The sequence below is a fragment of the Fundulus heteroclitus genome, unplaced genomic scaffold (assembly GCF_011125445.2).
Source record: "Fundulus heteroclitus isolate FHET01 unplaced genomic scaffold, MU-UCD_Fhet_4.1 scaffold_58, whole genome shotgun sequence".
Classification (NCBI taxonomy): domain Eukaryota; kingdom Metazoa; phylum Chordata; class Actinopteri; order Cyprinodontiformes; family Fundulidae; genus Fundulus; species Fundulus heteroclitus.
In genome coordinates, this window is record NW_023397011.1 from 1,347,620 (window position 1) to 1,372,310 (window position 24,691).

General features: G+C 44.4%; 1 protein-coding gene across 4 annotated transcripts in view; it reads right to left on the bottom strand.

Moving 5' to 3' along the window:
* gmeb2 (glucocorticoid modulatory element binding protein 2) overlaps positions 1-24,691 on the bottom strand; it is an 81,265-nt gene that overhangs the window by 14,436 nt on the left and 42,138 nt on the right. For all 4 annotated transcript variants that reach the window (XM_021313175.2, XM_012856866.3, XM_021313177.2 and 1 more), the window contains 4 exons: positions 22,772-22,854; positions 22,473-22,597; positions 22,262-22,365; positions 21,620-21,777 (listed from right to left, as the gene is read on the bottom strand). In XM_021313175.2, the coding sequence (XP_021168850.1) occupies positions 21,620-21,777; positions 22,262-22,365; positions 22,473-22,597; positions 22,772-22,854 (470 nt within the window). The remainder of the gene's footprint in view (positions 1-21,619; positions 21,778-22,261; positions 22,366-22,472; positions 22,598-22,771; positions 22,855-24,691) is intronic.

Consider the following 24,691-nt stretch of genomic DNA (forward strand, 5'->3'; position numbering starts at 1 on the left):
TTGTATGTTTTATTCTTCCTACCCTATTTATTTCTTCAGCAATACTTATTTCTGCCAGTCTTTTTACATTTCTGAATACACTTCTGCCTCAATATACAATTGAGGAGGGGGGTGTCTTAGTGAGACAACTTCTGCCAATTACTGTATTTTATATTTTTTATAAGTCATAGTTTGGTTGATCCTGCGACTTATAGTCAAATATAACATGTTAATTCATACTGACCAAAATTAACCTCTTTGTTTTCATACTGCGAGCACGAGGCAGCAAAAGCAAGCACGTCTGCCATGTGAAACTTTTACTTTTAAGCTTGCGACCTGCAACATTTGTAAAGAAAAAATACCTCGCAGGGGAAGCATGTCGAAATCCTTCGATACAACAAACTTAATACGGCATTTAAGAACAGAGCATGATGGGTTTTTGAGGCTAACGCAGAGAATGAGAGAATGACGCAGTTGGCAGCAGTCAAATGGCAGCTAACGTAGCCCATAGTCATCAACACTCGCCCGTATGAGCGTGACAGTCAGAAAGCTAAACAAAAACAAGAAAAACTAGAACTGCAAGCAGTTATTAACGGGTTCCAAGCCCACGCACCGCCCCATTTGAGCATGTTCCTGGACTTCAGCATTCAATCCCACAGCATCTGGTGGAAAAACTGGAACATCTGGGCTTCAGCACACCCCTTCACCACTTCCTCACCTCCTGAGCACTGTCGGTCCGGGTCTGACAGACCACCTCTGATGTCATCACCCTCAGCACGGGCTCCCCTCAGGGCTGCATCCGGAGCCCCTTGCTGTTTACTCTGATGACACACAACTGCACCCCCAGGTTCCCCCCCCCCAATCACATCATGAAGTTCGCAGATGACATAAACTCATCAACAGCTCAGCTGTGGAGGTGGTTAGCAGCACCAAGTTCCTGGGGGTGCACATCACGGTCAACCTCACCTGGTCTGTGAACACCACGTCACTGGTGAATAGGGCACAGAAGCGCTTGTACTTCCTGCAGAGGATGAGGAGAGCCCACCTGTCCCCGCACATTCTCACAACCTTCTACAGAAGTACCATAGAGAGCATTCTAACCAGCTGTCTCTCTGTGTGGTTTGGAGGCGGCAGCACCTCCGACTGGTGGAAAATGAGAGTGGTGGGGACAGCAGAAGGGATCATAGGGGCTCCTCTTTCCTCCATTAAGGACATTTCATCCCAGCGCTGCATGTCCCCAGCCCATAGCATCAACAGAGACCCTCAAACCCCCACCATGAACTGTTCCCCATATATATGTTCTCCCCATATATATATATATATATATATATATATATATATATATATATATATATATATATATATATATAATGAATGTTGCATTTACAGTGACCCTTTAAACCATTAATGCTATTACTCCTTTTCATGACAACTCATAATATATGAATTACATGTTTCCCGTAACTTATACCTTTTTATTCTAAGTTCAACCAAGATATTCTCTTCTTATCCTTGTAGCTTGTAGTGTTAATTAAGACTAAAATCATTTCATTTGAATCAAGGTATGCAGATGTTGATAGATATATCTATCTATCAGTGACGTGCGGTAGGGTTCATAGCTGGTGAAGCACTGACATCATCAGTCAGATTTACAAATTTATACACTCTACAGAGTAGACTCATTGCAAAGTGCTGAAGGGGACTGGTTGAGCCAAATCAATTAACCAAGAGACATGGAAAAAATATTGATTATTTGTTTAAAAAATAAATAAAACTAAATTATTTGTCATTTGATTGGTAGCAGTTTATGAGTTATGATGGATTTCTACATTTGTAACATATTCAAAAACTAACCTACATTACGCACATTTCATTACAAAAACAAAACATGAATAATTATTGCTGTCTTACCTCTACTTAGAAATGAAGTCCAGCTGCGCTCTTTCTGAACAAAAATATCAGTCACTTTCCGGTAAAAGTTCTTTTTATCTTCTTCAGTTTTAAAAGTTTCTCAGTCTCAGTGGAGCTCACTGACAGGGAGGAAAGCCTTCCTTCATCAGTCCTGTTCCAGCTGTATGTTTAGAGTCTTTTTAGTGCTTTACTTGTTTAGCAAAACTCGCTAATAACACATCCATAACTTGCTTTAACTCTACTATTTTGGGATAAAAGCGGTGCCCCTTGAGCGCCCCCTGCCTAGAGGCCAAGGAACTGCCGGCCTCACATACAACCAGCTCTTTGGCTTTTATGATCGCCCAGCAGCACACGAAAATACATAGTTTAATGACCAAAACACAATTCGTAATCCACATATATTAAATTGTGGAAAATCAGTTCATCAGTGTTTGAACAATTTAATTTATGATCTAGAGACAGGAAGATGCATTCACGGAATGGAAGTCAGCGCAGTTAACATGGGATTGCGTGGACGACACGTTTTCCGCGGACAGATTCGCGGAGCGGGGGTATCCATGTGTTTTTTCCATGCCATTCACGCACGCGCGAAAGCGCGTCTTAACGTCACTTTTTTTTTTTTGGGAATGTTGGCGTGGCGGTAGCGTGAGTTTGGCGTGGCGGCCAAGATAGCGCTGCGGGAAACACTGTATATTGTTATCATTATTCTATATTTTCTTTCTTTCCATGATTGCCTCCCCTGAATGCATGCCACTGCTATCTATAACTATAACCCATAAACTTTGCACAACATTCGCATATTTGCTCATTTTGCATCATTGCATCTCCAACTAGCATTACAAATGCTGTCGAACTCTCAGTTTCTAAATGCATTCTCGCACAAATGCCCTTTGCACAATCAATTCAGTACATACAAATGGTTTTAAAAATCCTTACCTGTACACTGACTTTCTCATGCATTGTTTACACTTCAATTGTTTACTTTTAAATCACTGCTGCACCTTATACTGTAATTTAAATTGACTGTAATTTACAAGCTGTATTCTTGCACAAATTGCCCTCTGCACAATCAATTCTGCATATACAAATGTTTTTTAAAAATACACACCTGTACACTGTGACTTCTCCTGATTTGTTTGCATTTCAATTGTTTACTTCAAATCACTGCTGCACCTTATACTGTAATTTATTTTACTGCAATTTACAAGCTGTATGCAACAGAATTTCGTTCTGTACGCACTCTGTGCATACAAAATGACAAATAAAGTTTTCTAATTCTCTCTAAGTCTATCTATCTATATTATATTATAGCATTACTTTTCGAATAAGTCTGATCCATATCTGAACTATGGATCTTTGCAAATGTTCTTGCCATTACTTCTACTTTTTATTCATTTGTTAATGCTGTTCCTTCTTCATGTTTTAGAACTGGATATGTTCTCTCTGATCTATTTCCCTTCATTTTCTTAATCATTCCCCATACCTCAGCTATAGAAGTTGTTCTGCCTATTGAATCACAAAAATCTCTCCATTTTGTCTTCTTTGCCTTCTAAATAACTTTCCTTGCTTCTGCTTGATCTTTTTTATATTCAATTAAATTTTTAAAATTATGTGTTCTTCTCAAAACTCTAAAAGCTCTCCTCCCATTTCAAGTCTCTGCTCCGCTTAGAAAAAACACAGGATGTGACGTCACTTCCGGTGATGTGCCCAAAATTGGGCATAATGGCCGCCCTGTTCACAGTTCTGGATGGCAGAGCTCTCGATGATGAGAGCTGTAAACTGATCACAAACTTCATAAATTTGTTAAAATTCAACGGTTTGCTCTAAAATTCAGAAAATATTCATGAATGTCCAAGAGTGTTTTATCTAACCACACGATTTTTTTTTGATGGTCATTAAAAAAATGTATTCAGAGAAAAAAAATATTAAACTTTATAATCTTGTATCATTAATTTTTAAAATCTTGTAAATTGGTCAAAATCGCCTGGATTTTTACCAAACTGAAAGACATGGTTATTCTGGCTGTGCTTTACAGATAGAGGCCATTTTTATTGGGATTGACCAATATTTGTGGAAAATACATTGATTTCTCCATTTTACAAACTTTGAAAAAAACAAAGTGTGGTACTTTCAAACACTGGAATACATGCAGTGAGAGAATTGTTACACCTTATTCAAGGAATACATCCTGAAAAGCCGAGCTTGTTACACCACACAAGTGATTTTTGGTGAATTTTTGAAGTTTTCCAGTTTTTTTCCACACTTTTGGAAATAGGCCCCGCCCACTTGTTTCAATCATTACCATATTTAAGACTTTAGTTAAGGGCTATTACTGGAAGGGGATGAAAAAGGTTTTGTAAAAATCCGATAAGCCATTCTTGCGTAGTAGATTTCTTGACATCACAGCGCCCCCTAGTGATGGACGATCCTCAAACGCGGGTCACATGTGCAAAATCTTATTTGGACTATGTGTTATGAAGGACATGTCAAAATCTGTTATAGTTTTAGAATAATCAGCAATTACATTTCGAGCTAGCTAGCTAACAATCACTTATTTTAGCGTTACTTTTCGAAAAAGTCAAAATTCAAAAATCCGCCGCGTTAACTTTTTTTATTTGTCCAGTACATGGTTATATATGGAGTTTTGTGCGGATTGCACAAAATATGTAGGAGGAGTTTAACTAGAAAGGTTTAAGCTTTGTAGCCATGTAGCGCGAAAACTAGCTGGGAAACGAAGGGTGTGCCAATTCCCTTTATTTTGCAGAATCATCCAATAAACAAAGTGATGTGAAGTTTTTGAGTGTGGGACCAGTAGTTTGGTGGTTATAGGCCAATGCTCAGCTTAACAGCTCACTGGTTTGATTCAGATTTTCATATAGCTGTTCTGCATGCCCAGGGGTTTTCTGGCTCCCATACAGCTGCAGTTTTAGCCGTCAAATTCAAGAGAATGTTTCAAACTCGGAATATTCCAGAAGACAAGTTAAACGTGATACTGAGAGATAATGCCAGAAACATGGTGAAAGCTATGACGGATGCTGGGTTACCAAATCTGGGATGTATGGTACACATCCTGGGAATTCATGACCCAGTGCTATCCCAGCATAGCATAAGTGATTATTGCCGAAAGGACATGCATTGTGGGGCACTTCAGGCACTCACCATTAGCATATGTAAAACACTCAGTCAGGCCCTAAAAGACTGCAACAAGATGTCAACACTGGAACAGCACCTATTATATGCTGCACAGTCTCCTAGAGCCTTATGTGTTTTCAGCTTCCTGCTACCTTTACATCTTCTCAGTAGGAACTGATCGAAAACATAGCCAAACCCCTGGAACCATTTGAAGAGCTGACTAAAGAAATATGCTCATCAACTGCATCTGCTGCTGATGTCATACCTTCTGTGATGGCTTTAAATCGTCTCCTGGCCAAAGAAACTGCAGCAGATCATGGTGTAAGGATAACTAAGGACACACTACTGGAAGCTATCAACAAAAGATTTGCTGACATTGAAGAAGAGCCTCTCTATAGTGTAGTAACAGTCATCGATCAAAGGTGAGGAAATTCTCATCAACCAATAATGGAAAAATTAAAATTTTCCATTATTTGATGAAAAATGGGCCTTTAAATAAATGTAACTTTATCATTTTATTCTCAACTAGTCTAAAAGAATGATTTGTGTGTAAAATTAAGGTGAACAATTACTCCTCTTCAGGGTATAAGGACCAGTTTTATTCAGGGGAACTCAAGACCAGAACACACAAACTTCTTCTTGGTCTGATGGCAGAAGCGGCTCAAAGGATCCAAACCAAGAAACCAAAGGTAACAACACAGGGGAGCCACCAGAGAAAGTGCGATGATCAGTGTCCTTGTCTTCATTGTTAGGTGAGATCCTGACAGAAGAAACCGCACATCAGATTCATATCGACGCTGCAGCACCAGTAGATGATAATTTACCTCTCAGAGCCACTCATCTCTCAGAGCACCTCATCATTGGAATACTGGAAAAATAAAAAGGGATGTTTTCCAGATCTTGCTAGAGTAGGGAGCCGAGAGCTTACCTCTCGGCTCCCTGCATAAGTGTGGAGAGTGAGCGCTTATTCAGCTCTGCATCCAACATTGTGGATGAACACAGAAATAGACTCATGACCTGGTAGCTGTGCTGCCGCTGGGTGGGGCCGGGGTGGGTCTGGGGGTCTGGGGTCCCTGGGGCGCGCCGCCCTCGGGCGCGGGCCCCGGCGGGGCCTCGGGGGTTCCGGTTCCGGGGGGTGTGCCGCTTTTGGTGTGGGCCGGCGCGCGCCCGGGGGTTGGGGGGGGGGTTGACGTTCTGGTGGGCTTGTGTCCGGCCCCCTGTCCCGGTCCTGGTCCGTGTCGTCTTCCGGTGGGGATTTCACCTGGGGGGTGGGGTTTGGGATGGCTCGTGCGGGCCGGCTGGCCAGGGTCCCCCCCTCTTATTATTATTATTATTATTATTATTTATTATTTATTTAGTTTAAGTAGGCTTGGTGGGTGGGCTGGGGGGGTTGAGGTGTTGGTCCTGGTGGGTGGTTGGCTGGCGGGCCCTGCGGCCTCTCCCTGGCCCCCGGGCTACGGTGGTGCCGCTGGCGAGGCCCCCTTCTCTGGGTGGGGCTTTCGGGGAGCGGGGGTGCCTATTGGAGTCAGTAGGGGAGCTGGCTCCCTGGGTTGGCTTCCCAGTCATTTGCTCCCCATCCCCGGACTCCTCCCTCTGCCTGCTCCATCACGCCGCCACACATGTAGGTCATGAGGGAGGGGGCGTTACTGGAGGTTGCCACTTTCTGGTGACGCCCCTCTCCCCAATTTTATCATGCATCTTAGACACTTTCACTTCAAACATTTTTCACATCGCACACTCATATAGGCCATGGTAGGGGGGGTGGGGGGAAGACGTCTGGGGGGGGCTTATGTTGTGTGGGCCTCACCTCGGACGGCTCCCTTCACCTCCTCTCCCACTTAGACATTGAGGGTTCTGGGCAGTCACACGGAGGGGGTGCGCTGGCAACAGCTACCTTCCGGAAGGGGGGTGGGCTGTGCCGTGCATCCCCTTCGGCGCTCCCAGTTTTTAAACGCACTTGAGAACAACATGCAACAACACAACATTTGAGCAGGCGTAGGGAGGGTCGGGGTCTTATGCACACCCCCATTCTCCGATGGCGGCAAGGAGTCTGGGGCCTGGAGGAGGTGCGGGCCATTGTGTCCGGGGTCTTGGCGGGGGGCTGCGGTGTGCAGTCAGCGGCTTGCCAGGTCTGGGGCTGATGCCTCTGCTCCCCCCAGGGGGCGGGGGGCAGGGATGGCAAGGGTAAGGTGGGGGTTTATTAGGTATCTAGAGGGAGGGGGGGGCTCTGGCCGGGTGGCTTGTGCGGGTCGTGTTGGCCCGCCCTCTTGGGGGGGCCCGGTCCGGGGGGCGTCTGGTCTGGGGCCGGGGCCGGGGGTCGGGCACAAGCAGTCGTATAGTCGATTTGGGGTGACCCCCCCCCCCCTTTGGTCAGTGTTGGATGTGAGTGTTATGTGGGAATGTGTGTACAGCGTCTTTTTTTTTTCTCTGTGTGTGGTGAGTGGGGCACAAGGGAGGGATGGGGTGAATGAGTTTTTTTTTTTGTTTTTTTTTTTTCCCCAGGTATGGGTGTGGTCCGCTCCCTCTCCCAAGAACATCTCAAGTCTCCGCTAGGTGCGGAGCCCATCCCCCCACGTCCTGCCCTCCTCCACTTCGTTGGCGGGCGCCTTGGCCCCCTGGCGCGTTGGTTGGCTTCGGGTTTGGGGCGGGTTCCCGGGCGTGCGCCGGCCCACTCCCGGTGGCCTCTTCGCAGGGCCTGGCCCCCCGGGGGGCGGCCGGGGCCCTCGTCGCGGGGGCGGGGCGCCCCTGGGGCCTCTGGCCCTCAGGGCCCATGGCCGGGACCACTTCAGCGGGGCTAGCTGCCGGCGGAGCCCACGGGCTCGTCTCCGCGGCTCTTGAGGGCGTCGGCATTGCGGTGGCTGGGGGATTTCCTCGGGGTCGTCTCTGCTCCTTCCTTGGGGGGGGGGGGGGGGTTGCAGATATCCTGTGTCGGCCCCTCCTGGGCGACCTGCTTTAGGGACCCCTTTGGGAGTCCGGGGTTACGGGTCCCCTGACGCCTGCCTCTGTGCTCGGGGAAGGTGGGTCTTCGGTTCTCCACAATCACTATCAAGCTATTTCTGGATAATCTTCACCTAAACTAGTGCACTTTCACATCTCCCACAGGTGCTGGGTCCCAGGTATTAAGTGTTCACTTATATACAGTAATCTTATAATTTATTTATTTATTTATTTATGTTTTTTCACTTTCTTTTTTCAAATATCACATTACACATGTCAGCTTACATAATAATATATATGATTTAGCAATGGCATCTAGGTGTTATTCGAGTGTATCTGTTGCTTTATGTCTGTTGGTTGTGCTGTTCTTTTTGTGTCTCTTTCCAGGTGATGGAGCAGACAAAGAAGGTTTTATCATTCTCTCCCTTTTATCTCCTCTTTCTTTCACCTCTACTCTTTTTTTTCTTTTCTTTCACTTTTTGTTCTTCCTTTACTCTCCCATTGTCATGTCCATATAATTTGAAATTCTCCTTGCAGGAATCGTAATAAAGCTATTTACAAGCATAAATCAAGTGGAGCACTATGGCGAAAGCTGTTTGCTCCACTTGTAAAAGCAAAATCTGTCGAGCTCTATCTGGCATTGAGATATCAATTCCTATTGCCATATTGCTAGACAGGACACTGGGGGAAAAAAAAAAGAAAAAAAAAAAAAAAAGAAATAGACTCATGACTGAAAAAGCTGAAAAGCTTTATTTTATGAAAAAGAACCTACCCACAACACTTGCCAGCAAATAATAGGCATTTAGCATGTGTAAATACGGTTAAACAATTTTTGCATGTTCAAGGCAAATATACTTTAACTTGTGCTGTTTTCTATAGCATCTTTAGGGTCTATAAGACCCTATTAATATTATTTATACAAAAAATTTGCCTTTTTTACATCTTAAGCAACAGACCAATTATTTTGGTTTCTTTTTAAATAAATTATAGCAATGTTTAACATTTCGAAATTGCACAACTGTTCATGCACAAAGCAGCTCTCATGTAGTTTGATTTAATAACTTAGTTTTTTTAAATGCAAACATTTGTTTATGAATGTAATTTTTTACTTGGCATTATCTGACTTGCAAAATGCTGTGATATTTATTTTAATTTTTGGATTATTTAGCTTGTTAAGAGCCTTAATATTTTCATTCTGTTAAACATTGCATTTGTGGTGACAGGTTTTTTTTAGTTGTTTTTGACTTTATTATCCCTGCAAATAATTTAGATTTTTTTTCTTGAAAAGGTAAGTAAAACATTTTTGTCTAAATGAATGTGATTTTTATGGCTTATTCTTCCAGGTTATATAGCCTTTAGTACTTATAAATAAATAAAAATGTACTGCCAATCTATGTCGTTGGTATCGGGGATCGGCAGTGATCAGCCTTTACGATATTGTAATCGGCAGCATAATAACTGAGCTTCCCTAGCACAAACCTTTGTTAGATTTTATTCTGGGACTATTTCATGTTCAATGGACACAAAAATGGGAAAGTAGAAGAGAAAAAGATGAGACAAAGGGAAAAAAGAAAAAAATAGAGATGAAAAAGAGAGAACAAGATGTAACGCCAGTTCGGGACGTGACAGACTGCATTTCCCACGATGCAATGTGATCAAAATGGCCACCAACTCCTATCATGCAACGCGGTCAAATTGGTCACCGATCAAGATAAGGTTGCTATGGTGATAACTATTTAACCTGACCGCACAAGCGTTCTGCCTTCTTCTTGGCGCTCCGCCAGTACGGGAGGGCACGCAGCTGTTTTACTCCGTGGGTCACCCCCCCCCCCCCCTCCCTTTGCCACATGCTCTATCTTCTCGCTGGACCGAGAATTTTCGGAGCAAAACCATCCCTGTGTTGGACAGGAGGTTGACTCTAAAAAGTACTTTTAAACCCACTTCAATCGAAGACTGAGAGCCATTTTATCTCCCTGTGATCGAAAGAGAACCACGCTTTTGTTTTGGCCGAACAAAGCGTCCGAACGCCCAGGGAACGAGAAAGGCGAAGGGACTTCCCCTCCTGTTTCCCGCTGTCCGACACCTGCGTCCGCCGAAGTGCATTCAGGACGCCGCAGACTCGGAGCGCTCTAGGATTTCCCCTGAGACAACACAAGTAAACGGGATTTTCCCCTTTTATTTCTCTTTTCATCCATAAAGTGATATTATTTTAGTGCCTGGGCAGAAGTAGGATTTTAGTTTAATGCTTGTTTACTCCAAGACTGTAATGATTCTAGCTCAGTCTTTCGCCTGATTACCTCCTCCCCACTGATCACCGTCACCTGCAATAATTCCCTGCTCTAATTACTCCTGTCAGCCCATCCCTATATAAGCACTCCTCTTTCAGTTTGTCTTTGCTGGTTTGTCTGATCTCCAAGACTCTGCACTCCCTCAATCACCAGATGCCCAGCTTCCTTTACGCTCTCCAGCCTGTGCACTCCTCGCCAGCCAGTCTGCTACCTCACGCCATCCCAGCACGTCCTGGCCTTCACTCTGATGCACCACAGCCACAGTCCTCCTTCACATCCTGGTCCCTGCTCCGACGCACCACCTGTCCCACTTCGTCAGCACGCTTTGGACCCAGCTCTGGAGCTCATCAGGCTCGTTCTGTCGGTGCTCCTGCGTCCCGTCTGCGGTGGCCCGGAGGACCACCTGCTTAATCTCCACCATCTCCAGTCTTCTTCAGCCCGGTCCTGATCCATCCAACCTTCTTTGTGGCAATAAAAGCTCCTAAATATCCGGCTCTGTGTGTGGTTTGAATTCGGGCTCAGACCCCGGTCATTACAAAGATGGAGTTGTTTTAATTGCTGAATATTTCCTGTTGTATGTGCATGCATTTTGAAAGTGATTTTGGCTGTGTTGATTTGCTGTTCTTATAGGTGGCTCCGCCGAGAGCCGATTTTCCCATCTTTTCACCTCTCTCTTATCAGTGGGTTCAATTCTTTTGTTAAACTCCTCAGCCAAGCCGCTCCCTCTCTGAGCGAGGTACCACCCCTCATCAGCGTAAGTGTTGGTTACGTCATTAAGACCTCCCCTTACGCATCACGCAAGGTGATGCACAAGGGTCACGTGTCGTCATAGTCGCCATCTTGGAAGGGTGTGACATAGCTAAACTGTAGCTAGCTAAGCTGAACTAGCTTGTTGGAAAACATTAAAGCGTCCAGTGGGATTCTCAAAGCTGTTTTGTCTGTCAATGCTGATACGTTAAATGCCGACGTCTTGAATGTGATGTTTCAACAACTGAGTGAACTAAGATTTGCTACTTCTAATTTTAATCCATTTTGACCTTTATTTTCACATATATTTAGCATGTTTAGTTTAGTAGTGAGTAGGGTTCCTCACGGTTGTTGAATCAGAGAATTACTGTAACAGGGAATTGCCTTTGGTTCAATAAAAGCAACAACTTGTGGAATGGTAATTGTTTGTGTTCATTCCAATTCACAGTTGCATGGTCTTTCAGAAAATAGAGTTACCACTTTTCTTGTTAACATCTGATATTAAAACAGAGACATTATCATTGACTTGGAGACAAGGAATAAGGATTTAAACTTTAATTGCAGTTATATTGGGGTTCTCATAGCTTGCTGGATAAATCTCTTCGGTCAGGAGCCGATTGGATAATCTTGTTCCGGCATAAATGAGTTCATAACACCTAATTATTAAATGCATTAGTTTTATAAATTATTACAAGTTTACCGCTGGTATCACCACCATTTGAGTCATATTTTGTTATAGCTACTATTTGAGTTTGAATGACCTATTATTAAAAATTATAATACCCAATTATAATTAATAATAATAATCATATTCAACCATCTTCTGGCATAACATTAATTTTCCTTTGCCCAGGGTGGGCTAAATCTATCTTATTGGCCTTCCTTTAGACTAGAGATGAATGACCAGCAACTTTTGAATTGAATAAACACAACCCATATTCCAGCACATTTTGATTACAACACCTTGTCAAAAGGGCTATTCAATCATAATTGATTAAGGAAACATTCCTACTAAATATATACGTGTTTGTCAGTTTAAAGTGGTTAATCTTTGGTGTAAGTATTGATTTCTAACTTGGAGTTAGTTATACTGAACTGTGTGTCGTGTTCTGCTTGGAAAAGAGAGACCTTGCCACCATCTGGTGGCCAGAATAGGTAGTTGCAGTCACGGTTAAAAATTCAGGTGAATACATTCAGTTTCCCTGAATGATCATTTGAAAGTCAGTTTCTTACAAACTTTCTTTATGGTTACTTCCTTTTAATTTTTTTTCTTCTCTTCAACTTATTATAATTTTTTTAATTATTTCTTTTGAATTTTTTTTTATATATAATTTTTTTTTAAATTATCTTTTTTCTTCTCCCCTTTCTGCTTGCCACAAGTGGTTAGAACTGAGCTGTGGTTTTGAAACTAAGGTTGCAATTTAGCAGTTTTAATTGTCATTCTTTGCCACCTCTGAATTTCCAAAACACCTTGCTGTTTCCCCACATGTGTAAAGCACCTGTTCTTAAATAACTTACATCACAAACAAAGCCACAGCATTATCACTTAATTACTGGCCGAAAGGTTAGTGGTCCATGTCACTCACAGTTAATATTCTGAAAGTTAAACAAGCATACTAAACGTTGTAAATCACAGGGTTGATTTTCCCCTGAGCAGCCGAATTAAACGCACGTATTTGAACACACTTATTGCAGTAATGTGTCAGTCATAGTGTGTGTTGTTGTTGTTAACAGTTAAAGTGAAACTACTTAACAGGTTAGCAGTTGTTGTTTAGCGCTGAGCTAAACTACAGTGTTGTGTTCGTTGTTGTTTAGTGCTTAACTAAAATACAGCGTTATTTGTTGTAGCGCCAAGCTAGGCTACAGGGTTGTTGCTGTGTGTGTAGTGCTAAGCTACAGTTGTTGTGCGCTATCCATAGCTGACAAAGAATGGATAGTAAAGGTTCTTCAGTCAAAGGAGCTGAAGGCTCAGAACCCTCCGTTGGACCTGAGGCCCAAGGTGTCATTAGCTCATTACGTAAAATGACGCCGAAGGGACAAAAACCGTCTGAATCAGTTTGACATAGAGGACTGTGAGCAAAGGATTCAGGAGTTGGTTGATGAGGTCCAGAGCATGCCAAAGGATAGATTGGTAGCAGATGTCCTAGGTGAGTTTACTGCATTATACCACCGAAGGTTAAAGCTAGAAACTGATCTGTGTAACAGAGAGCTTGAGAGGCGTATCTTAGCTGAGGAAAGAATCAGAGAGCTAGAACAGGGAAGTGTTCAGGGCAGCTGTCATCTCAAGGAGGAGCGAGAGGAGGATCTCGCTAGCTTACAGACAGAAGGATCTGAGTGTGAGAACCCCAAAGGAAAGCGTGGGGGTCACACCTGGAGGACATTGGATGAATTGGGCCCTCAGGCATCTTCTGAACGAAGGGTAAGCGAAGGAGGTCAGGACAGATGTAGCAGTATGATACGGAAGGAAGTGCCTAAACAACTTAGGACGGGAAACAGGACTGATTCGCATTATGTAAATCATGGAACAACACCTGCTTCCCACCTGACCCCTGGTACTGTCTGCTATGATCTTTTCCCCCCACCAGAGCGACGGGAGCACCGTTCCTGGAACACAGGTGAACCCCACTTCTCTGAACTGCGTCCACAAACAGGAGTTCATGACAGGGAGGGTCCCCCAGCGTCCCACGAACGGCTGCTGATGCCAGGTAGGTGGTCAGAGCTGGAGCCCCCCTCCTATCGTGGTTACCGCATGCAGGAGTCATCAGAGGAGGACTCAGATGGACCGGCCCGATCCCTGATAAGGGACTGCGGATGCATCAGCTTGAGTCCCTGGCCCGAGACAGCGTTTTGATCCTAGCAATACAGAATCCAAAATTTATGATTATTTTAGTAAGGTAGAGCACTGTCTGCTAGACTTATATAATCCCTCTGCTTGGGAAAAGTTGAGACTTATCTGGAATACCACATCCAGAAGTGTCCATGTTTTCATAGAAAGCCTTCCTCCAGCTACACGTGACCATTATTCAGCTCTTTGTCAGGCTCTAAGGGAAGAATATTGTGTGTTCACAGACCCAGCCTCTGCAACTCTTGGAGCTTTTGCTATTCAGCAAAAGAGAACTGAAGCACCGAAGGAGTATTACCGTTGCTTGAGAGCTGCTTATTTTCAAGGACGAAATGCTCCCAGCTTGGAGGAAGACTACACTTTCAAATGTTTGTTCCTCCACAACCTTCATGAAAGTGTGCGATATGAGGTTACCATGCATTGTAGAACCAAGATACTTACCATGCAGGAAATCAGGAAATACACGCAGGTTGCATGGGAAACGCGTGTCCGGCCCAACAAAGGAGCCGACAGTGATAACAGGGCTCTACAGATTCAGACCGAACCAGAAAAGAGGTTAGGTCTGGAGGGACAGGAGATGCCTCCCTTCAAACCTAAAACTAGATTTGGGTTCAAGAAGCAACATGGTTTTGAGCCACAGCAGAAGAAAGCTTCTCAGTATAGGAGAGGTCAGCATGACAGCATGGAAGGTGAGAGGTTTCAAAAATGGCACAGGTCTGATCCGGTCCGATCCGGTAAGCAAACTGACAGGTCGGAAAAGCCGAAAAGCACACATGACAACAAAGGCTGGAACCTGCGCATGGAAGAGTCAATGCACCATGGTCAGCATGTTAAAGGAACATGTCAGCAGCCATGGCAGGGACTGGGACATAAAGCTTCCCCTGGTCCTAATGCTATTCTGCTCTACCTCACCATGCTCCACAGGGGTGACACTTTTTTAGATGATGACAGGGAGACAAATTACCCTTCCCCTGCATCTCATCTACCAGCCCGAACACATCAGTGTTTGGGCTGGCAGTGTTCGGTAGATGAGACGAACAAAGATAACATCCTCGGAATCTGCCTCTACACCTGCAAAGAGAGATATAAAGAACAGCAAAACAAACTGGTAAAGTATTACAGGTAATAACAGTCAACGTCTTGATACCATCACCGAAAAATACAGTGTTATTTAATATGAGATGTATAAAGTGACAGATAAAGCTAATTGCCAGGCTTTACTCGTCCCCTGTAAGACTAAGCTTCGTTTGTTTATTTTTAATGCTTCAATGTTTGAGAGTGATTTAAAAGGGTCCAGAAGAAAACCTCCCGGTCTAACAAGCTAACACGTTAGCTGTTATTAGCTTGGTGCACATTACGGTACCCAGTTAAGGGCTCCGCCCTCCTTCGCGCTGCATCGCGCAACACTCCTCTCACTTCCAATTCTCTGTTCCATCGGCCCCTTTCACAACCCACCAGATCACTACTACTAGGATTACCCCATTTTTTGTGGGAAACCCTGGCAAGACTTAAAGGCATACTATGCAACATTTTTCAGTTAATTAATGTGCTCCATACCGATTAAATGAGTCATTTCAGGTTGAACAAAGGTTTTCTCGGCCGCCCTGGTGGTCTGTGGGGGAAATACCGCACTTGCAATTGCAGGAGCCCTCGGCCCGCACCCACAGGCTCAGAATTTCGTGCAAGACCGCGAGAGTCGGTCTTGCTTTACGGCGAGAACTGCTACACGCCCCCAGTGAAAGGCATGCTCGTTGCTAGCACAGTGGCAATATTTGTGCAGTTATCATGGCGGAACCAGCGAGAAAACAGCGAAAGCCCATGTCGCAGCAGGCAAGAAAGAGGAAAAGGGCTCTGGACAGAGAGAAGAGTCGTACACGGGTGAACATCGGGCAAGCTTTTTCCGAATGGCGAGAGCTAAAAGAAAAAGAAGGCTGCAAGGCTGACGCGGACCTCGCGTTTCTGCTGATGCGATTGTAAGTAACATTGTAGGGTTTCCCTCACTGTACGGCCTTGCCACATTCCAAAAAAAAAATAATAATAAAAAAAAACTAACTCGATATGCGCGCAAAGCATGTCTCCCCCCGCTCCGCCGGTCGCGCAAAGAATGTCTCCCCCTGCTCCGCCGGTCGCGCAAATCTTGTCTCCCCCTGCTCCGCTGGTCGCGCAAAGCTTGTCTCCCCCCGCTCCGCCTGTCGCGCAAAGCTTGTCTCCCCCCGCTCCGGCGGTCGCGCAAAGCTTGTCTCCCCCCCGCTCCGTCGGTCGCGCAAAGCTTGTCTCCCCCCGTTCCGCCGGTCACCCAGTAAGCAAATACCTAGGGGAAACACTGCATTGGAATGGTTTCTCTCTCTCTCTGTGCATGTTCATACTTTCACTGTGTTAGTCATTGTTTGTACTGCCGTTTTTTCGACTTTTGTATTCGTTGTGTTCGCCTGTCTGCTAAGCTCAAAACAACCGCGCCTGGCTTGACGGAGAAACCAGGAGAACAGCTGAGCATATTTACGATAGTGCACCTTTACTTTCGCCCTCTGGGGGGAGCCTCGCAGGAAAATCAACCCCGGTTGCATAGTATACCTTTAACCCCTCCTACACTGAGGAAACGAGAAGGGAGGGGTGAACACACACCTATGCGCCGTACTAAAACCTTTTGTCATCCTGTCTCAGAGAAAGGTGACGGAAACACAGGGCGAGATAAGCAACCATGCATCCGCAAATTATCGCACCTATTTTGCACAAGGCAGGGCGGAGGCGTCATTTAACCCAACAGTCCCCATAACCAACCTAACCGCTGTCCATGCTCCAGCACTAACAGCCCACCCCGTGGTGGCCCATGGGTCATTGATCTTCGGGTCAATGACCCATGGGCCCATTGACCCGAAGATGGGGACATCATAAAGCTGAACGGACCATCCAACCGGAGCCCACCCCACGAACCCTGAGATGCTGCTCCCCTCCCCCCGCCATCCATAGATAAGCCCTATATTCCGTGGGACAGTAGAAGTGTCAACCCCAGCCGAACCCCAGGACCCAACACCCATCCCCAGCCCAGACCCCAGCCAGGTGGCCCGCTCCTCCTCCAAGTCCCAACCTCCGGATGGCAATAGGAAAACATTGGTGTGAGAAAGACCCCGAGCCTGCCTCTGCCTGCTCATATTTCATGTTGTTGCATGTTGTTCTCAAGTGCAATTAAAACAGGGAACCAGAAGTTCTGTCTGCTGCAACCAAAAATAGACCTTCCTGAGTCCATTACTAAAAACAGCTATCTGCCCTATAAGCAAGTTGCAGATCTCGGCCCATGTAGTGCATCATGGGTAAGTTCTGTTTTTTGGCTACCAAACAACATTCAAAGAAAGCAATGAAGACAACTATGATTCTCTTCGAGACACTGACTGTCAAGTGACACCGTCTGTCTTCTGCATGGACACTGTCTGTTTTAAGCTGCGACACTAAAGTTAAACTTAGTTAAGTGCTTACACAGCGCACCTTACTGCCATGATAAAGAGGAATATATCGTTGTAGTTTTTAAAGCAATATGATGTATTACTGTAACCCTTATTATATTTCTGTAATCCACTTCCCCAAAATTGCCAACAAAACCCAATTACCCTGAATGAAATATTGTTTTGGCCACAATAACGTGAGTGAAGTGATATGATGGCATATGGTTCTGCTACTATAGACGGAGCATTCATTTACTATATTTAATCAACTTTTCTCTGTTATTCCTGGACGCATTTGAATTATTTAAAAAATGACAACTGGACAAAATAAAATTTCTGTCGGGCTAATTCTATGTTCTGTCTCTCTTCTTCTGTTGGGTGTTGCCTACAGCGCAGCCGCCCTGAGTCTGACAGCTTCCTCAGGTTCAAGATTAGCTAGCCTACATAATGATGATTAGACAGAAATGTGTGCAAAAACGTACAATTTTAGTCCACCATTTACTCCCGTCTGGATCATGCTCTTCTGTCGGGAAGATGTTAAGAGTGAATGGAGGTTTACAACCGTATTTCTTCTTTACATCTTTGGGTGAAATTGGTGGAGCCTTGTAATTGTGGTTTTGTTTTTTGTCAGCTACTGTTCAAGCATATAAAGTACATATTAGAGCAACTGAACATGGCACAAAGTGCACAATCATTGGCTTAGGGTTACGGTAGGGCTATCAAGGCCTAAAGCCTTTAAATCAAAGCAGAGATGGCAGGGTTTGTTTGGTAGCCAAAATTTTTGAACTCTAATGCGGAAATGCTACATGCAAGGCGCTTATTGTAAAACACATTTTTGTTCCTAGTTTCCACATGAATGGATCATATGAAATGGATCCCAAATGTGATAAAAAAAATGAATAAAGTTACACTCAAAATGATTCTTAACTCTGGCAGATCTAGATTTAAAGAGATTTTTATTAAATCAAGAAGTAGGAAGGAAACGAGGCAGGTGTCCGTCAAAATAACAATATATATGGAGAATAAAAAAATCTATTTTAAGATATAAATAAATAGGAGTGAAGAAATAAATAGGGTGAAAAAATACAAAGGAAGAATAAAACTGTCAAAAATAGCAAAACAAACACATAAATACATCTAAAAAGAAGTAATTAATAAAGCAGGAAATTATAACAGATAAATAAATGAATAAATAATTATCACAAAGGTGAATAAATAACAAAATTAATTAAGACAGATATATAAATGTATGGCTCATTGAATAATTTAAATACTGCCTAGATTTTATTTACTGCCTTTTTTGTTAATTTAATTGTATGCTTAATATTAATTAAGCATTCATTTATTTCTATATTTATTTTTAAATCTGTCACAGTTGGTCCTCCATGCTGCTTAGGTTAATTTTCATAAGATAGAAAATATGTTCCACAGTAAAAAACTTTAAACCTTGTGATAATGTAATGTTATACTTAGCAGTATAGAGTTTTGTTTTAGTCAGAAGCGGGTTTTCTTGCTATGCATCTATTGAGTACGTTCTGTACAGTACATTTAGAGCAATATATTTTTACTGAAGGGTCAAAAGTGTCTTATCACTCACTACAAATCTTAAGACGGTGTTTAATGAAAACCGTGCATAAAGCTATTTTTTAGCAGATGCTTCTCTCTTCTGTAACATTTGTATATTTGGAAGTGGTTGTCGCCTGGACGCGACAGTGGTTGTCGCCAGGACGCGGGTCACCGGGGCCCCACTCTGGAGCCAGGCCTGGAGGTGGGGCACGTTGGCGAGCGTCTGGTGGCCGGGCTTTTACCCATGGAGCCCGGCTGGTCTCAGCTCGAAGAGGCGACATGGGTCCCCCTTCCGATGGGCTCACCACCTGTCGGAGGGGCCAAAGGGGTCGGGTGCATTGTGCAACGGGTAGCAGTAGAGGGCGGGGACCTTGGCGTTCCGATCCTCGGCTGCAGAAGCTGGCTCTTGGGACGTGGAATGTCACCTCTCTGGTGGGGAAGAAGCCTGAGCTTGTGCGTGAGGTTGAGAGGTTCCGACTAGAGATAGTCGGACTCACCTCGACGCACCGCTCTGGCTCTGGAACCAGTCTCCTCGAGAGGGGCTGGACATTCTTCCACTCTGGAGTTGCCCTTGGTGAGAGGCGCCGAGCTGGGGTGGGCATACTTGTTGCCCCTCATCTCTGTGCCTGCACGTTGGGGTTCTCCCCGGTGAACGAGAGGGTGGCCACACTCCGCATTCGTGTCGGGGGATGGGTTCTGACTGTTGTTTGCGCTTATGCGCCAAACGGCAGTTCAGATTACCCACCCTTTTTGGGGTCCTTGGAAGGGGTACTGGAGAGTGCCCCTCCTAGGGACTCCCTCGTTTTGCTGGGGGACTTCAACGCTCACGTGGGCAATGACAGTGGGACCTGGAGGGGCGTGGTTGGGAGGAATGGCCCACCTGATCTGAACTCGAGTGGTGTTTTGTTGTTGGACTTCTGTGCTCATCATGGATAGTCCATCACAAACACCATGTTCAAGCATAAGGGTGTCCACATGTGCTCTTGGCACCAGGACACCCTAGGTCGCAGTTCAATGATCGACTTTGTTGTCGTTTCATCTGATCTGCGGCCGCATGTCTTGGACAATCGGGTGGAGAGGGGCGGAGCTCTCCACCGACCACTACCTGGTGGTGAGTGGGCTCCGATGGTGGGAGAGGAAGCCGGTCAGACCTGGCAGGCCTGTCAGGTCTCTGTACGACCAATGTCAGAGTCTGGTCCGCATTGCCGGCAGTAAGTCGGACTCGTTTCCGGTGAGAGTTGGACTCTGCCAAGGTTGCCCTTTGTCACCGATTCTGTTCATAACTTTTATGGACAGAATTTCTAGGCGCAGCCAAGGTGTTGAAGAGATCCGTTTTGGTGGCCTTAGGATTGCGTCTCTGCTATTCGCGGATGACGTGGTCCTATTGGCTTCATCGGGGCGTGATCTACAGCTCTCACTGGAGCGGTTCGCAGCCGAGTGCGAAGCGGCCGGGATGAAGATCAGTGCCTCCAAATCCGAGACCATGGTCTTGAACTGGAAAAGGATAGAGTGCCTCCTCCGGGTTGGGGAGGATGTGCTGCCCCTAGTGGAGGAGTTCAAGTATCTTGGGGTCTTGTTCACGAATGAGGGGAAGATGGAGCGGGAGATCGGCAGGCGGATTGGTGCGGCGTCTGCTGTGAAGCGGGCGCTGTACCGATCCGTTGTGGTGAAGAGAGAGCTGAGCCAAAAGGTGAAGCTCTCGATTTACCGGTCGATCTACGTTCCTACCCTCATCTATGGTCACAAACTTTAGGTCATGACCGAAAGAACGAGATCCTGGATACAAGCGGCTGAAATGAGTTTTCTCCGTAGTGTGTCTGGGCTCTCCCTTAGAGATAGGGTGAGGAGCTCAGTCATCCGGGGAGGACTCAGAGTAGAGCCGCTGCTCCTCCACGTCGAGAGGAGCCGGTTGAGGTGGCTTGGGCATGTGGTTAGGATGCCTCCTGAACGCTTCCCTGGTGAGGTGTTCCGAGCACGTCCCACCGGGAGGAGGCCCAGGGGAAGACCCGGGACACGTTGGAGGAACTATGCCTCCCGGCTGGCCTGGGAACGCCTTGGGATTCCCCCGGAGGAGCTGGCCCAAGTGGCAGGGGAGAGGGACGTCTGGGCCTCCCTACTGAAGCTGCTACCCCCGCAACCCAAACCAGGATAAGCGGAAGAAGACGGACGGACGGACGGACGGACTAGAGATTCTCATAAGTAGATTGGGCATTCAGTCAGATAATTAAAAACAGGCCATCTGACTCTGCTGCTGTTATCTAGGGCTACAACATAAGAACCAAATCTTTAAAGGTGCATTGTGTGAGTTCCAGAGTTTTTGCACAAGTTTGCCCCCTCTGGCAACAAGTTGAAATGACACCAGTGTTGTGCGCTATGGAGGACAAATCCTGTCACATAAATAATAAACAAATGATTGAAGAAAATAAATGCAGGTTCAAAATGTAGGTGAAATATAATATTGTGCACTAAGATATTAATTTGATAATTAATCAGTTAAAAAGCTACACATTTGTGCATCATCCTTTTAATTTTGGAACCTTGATATATTTCTGCCTATAATGTATCCCTGTCATTTTCTTACCAAAACAGATTCCCTCAAGCCTTTTAATTTCCATTCCATCTTTTTCCAATTGGTCTTTTTTCACTTTATCTGTTTTGCACGTGGTGTGATTCTGCAGCTGGCAATCAATTCACAATCGATTGCCCAGCAAGGATTAAGAGCCATCAGCTCTTTGAGATCAACTCAGAAACCAAGTGATAGTTCAGGCTGTGGAACTTACAATCTGCTGACGAGGCAGTGGAGGACAGCAGGTCGGCTGACTGGTTGCAGTTGACTGACACTTTAGTTCCCACTAGATCAATCTTGGTGCTCCGGCAGGTGTTAGAGCAGACCTTTGTATGCTGATAGAAGTCCAGCTCACCTGAGTCCATGATCTTCCTAGGAAATGAAAAGGAAATGTGTCAATTCACACATTGACTGTGTGAATAGTTTCACTCTGTGGTGCAACTATAAATTTCACATCATTTAAATTGAAGGGACAGATGAAACAATCCAGCATATTTAATGACATGTCAACATTTCATTACTCTTTACTTCCTCCAGCTTGTTACAGTAAACTTCTATACAATTTAAGAAGAATTTGCTCAACTAAAAACTCAGGTTCCCTTCTGAGAAAGCCAAGCAAATACTTTTACAGTCCTGCACAGGCTTTCTGGAAATGGTAAAGGTAAATAGATATATACATAAATAACACAAAGATCTATTCACATTTAAGGTGGTCAAAACCGACAATGTTACAGCCATTTCTGTGTAAACAACAAAAGAACATTTCAGCATTTAGCAGGGGTCCTAGAGATTTTAAGGGGATTTCTCCTCCACCAGTGAAAATCCAGATTGAATGTGTTTATCAAGCATTCCTAACCTGAGCATGGTGCCATTGAGGCGGATAGCTCTCTTCCAGTCTTTTAAGGTGGATTTCCCTGCTAAACACACAAACTCTTTGGGACTGATGAGCTGATCATTGAACTGAAAAAAGAAGAATGAAAAAGAGGTGACCATCCAATGATATATGAGCAACATATTCATTATGATGGGTCAGCATGGACTGGATTCCAAATGAGCCACTAGAGCACCTGGACACACTTCACATTGATCCCCGGACAGACAAATTTCTTCCACACCAGTGTGGCTTTGGCATCTCCACAGGTGATTGGGTAGAAGACATCAGCCTCCACGTCCACCTCCTCAGAAAGTTTCACTGCACAGTCAGAGACAGAGAGACAACATGGTTGATGTTTACAACATCACAAATTCCATTGGACTTGTGCTAAACAAGGACTTCTGACTACTGACTCCACAAAATCTCAAACTAGAGTCAGTGTGCACTGAGCTCATTGTTCACCTCAGAAACAATGATAAGTGACTGCATTACCAATAACTGCCTCTTCCTTAGACAGAGAATCAGCTGTGGCTTCAGTTTCTGCTTCCCCTGGTGCTACTGTGAGGACATCCTCCCTGGAAAACATTAAGGCTTTACTTTAAAAGGCTCTGCTTCATCTCAGTCACTGTAAACATTTCTAGCCTTTTCAGATATATCAAACTAAATAGAATTCAGACAGATAACATTTTTGTTGATTTTTCAGGGCTTCATATATTCAAATAGTTTTTATCCAGTCATTCTATTTTCTGACTTTTCCTCCCAAGCTGTCAAGAGTTACTAGTTTATTTTAAAAAGCCCAGGATCAACAGTTGTCTTGGCTTCTTGGAAGTCTTTTAGAGTTCTTCTTTGGACTTCCTTACAATGATTTCTGTGCAGCTCTTTATCCTTAGAAATATCCAGGACAAGCTTGCATATACAATTATATAAATATCATTTGTATTTTTTTCTTTTATCTATGTTTTATTTATGACTTATTTTCTTATTGTTTACCATTTCTCACAGATTTCGTTTAAGTGTAAATGCACATATGGTGCGGGGCACATGGGCTACAGCCAAGCCCAGGAGGTGTTTCCCTCTTCCAGGCATTTCAAGGCTGGTTGAAATAAAAACCACGCAAAGAAAAACCAAGTAAACCGAGTAAGATAAACAGAGCTGGGAAAGCCAAATTGAGAAGGGTCAGTGGAACTGCTTCTAAAGAGAGAGTTCCATAGGTATGTTTCCACAGTGTTAAACTATCTTGTTATATCTTCTCAGTTGCCTAGAAACATTTGTCAGTGTCTGTCTTCTAGGCAGCATTTTGTTTTGTTTTTTAGATCAGAAGAATCTGAGAAAACACAATTAGTGCTAGTGACCCAGTGGGATTTCTAAATTTGCATCATGCTAACCATTAGTTGTTTGTGTCTTTTCAGCTATAGTTAAGTGTAAGGGAATTGTCCAACATGTCCAAGCTGACGCATCTTCCTCTAATCAATCATACTGTCCAATCTAAGTATGTCAGGCTCTGTTTCTCCAGTAACTGTTGTTTATCAGCAGTTTCCATGGTAACTGCCTTTCTCAGTGCAGCCTCTGAAATCTCGTAATCCCTAATACAGGTGTGAAAAAATGCTGTAAACAAAGAATGCCTTTAAAAATGCATGTGCTAATCATTCATTTTCACCAATCAACAAAATGCAGTGAATGAAAGAGAAATCTAAATCAAATCAATATTTGGTGTGACCACACTTTGCCTTCAAAACAGCATAAATTTTTCTAGGTACACTTGCACATAAATTTTGAAGGAACTCGGCTGGTAGGTTGTTGGATCTTGGAGAACTAACCACAGATCTTTGAATGTAGGCTTTTTTACATCAATATGTCTCTTCATGTAATACCACACACACTCGATGTTGAGATTAGGGCTCTGTGTGGACCATGCCATCACTTCCAGTACTACTACTTCTTTACACTGAAGACAGATCTTAATGACTTTGGCTGTATCTTTGGGGTCATCTTTCTGCTCCAGAATAAATGTGGGACCTATCGTATGCCTCCCTGATGGTATTGCATGATGGATAAGTATCTCTATGTATTTCTCAGCATTGAGAACACCATTAATCCTGACAAAATCTCCAACTTCATTTGCAGAAATGCAGCCCCAGAGGTTCAAGGAACCTCCATCATGCTTTCACTGTTGCCTTCAGTCCTTTGACGAATAAACTGCCTTCTCCTACAGCCAAATGTTTAAAAATTTTGACTCATAAGTCCAGAGCACCTGCTGCCATTTTTCTGCACCCCAGTTCCTATGTTTTCATGGGTACTTGAGTCGCTTGGCCTTGTTTCCACATCGAAGGGATGGCTTTTTGGCTGCAACTGTTCCATGAAGACCACTTCTGGCCAGACTTCTCCAGACAGTAGATGGGTGTACCTGGGTCC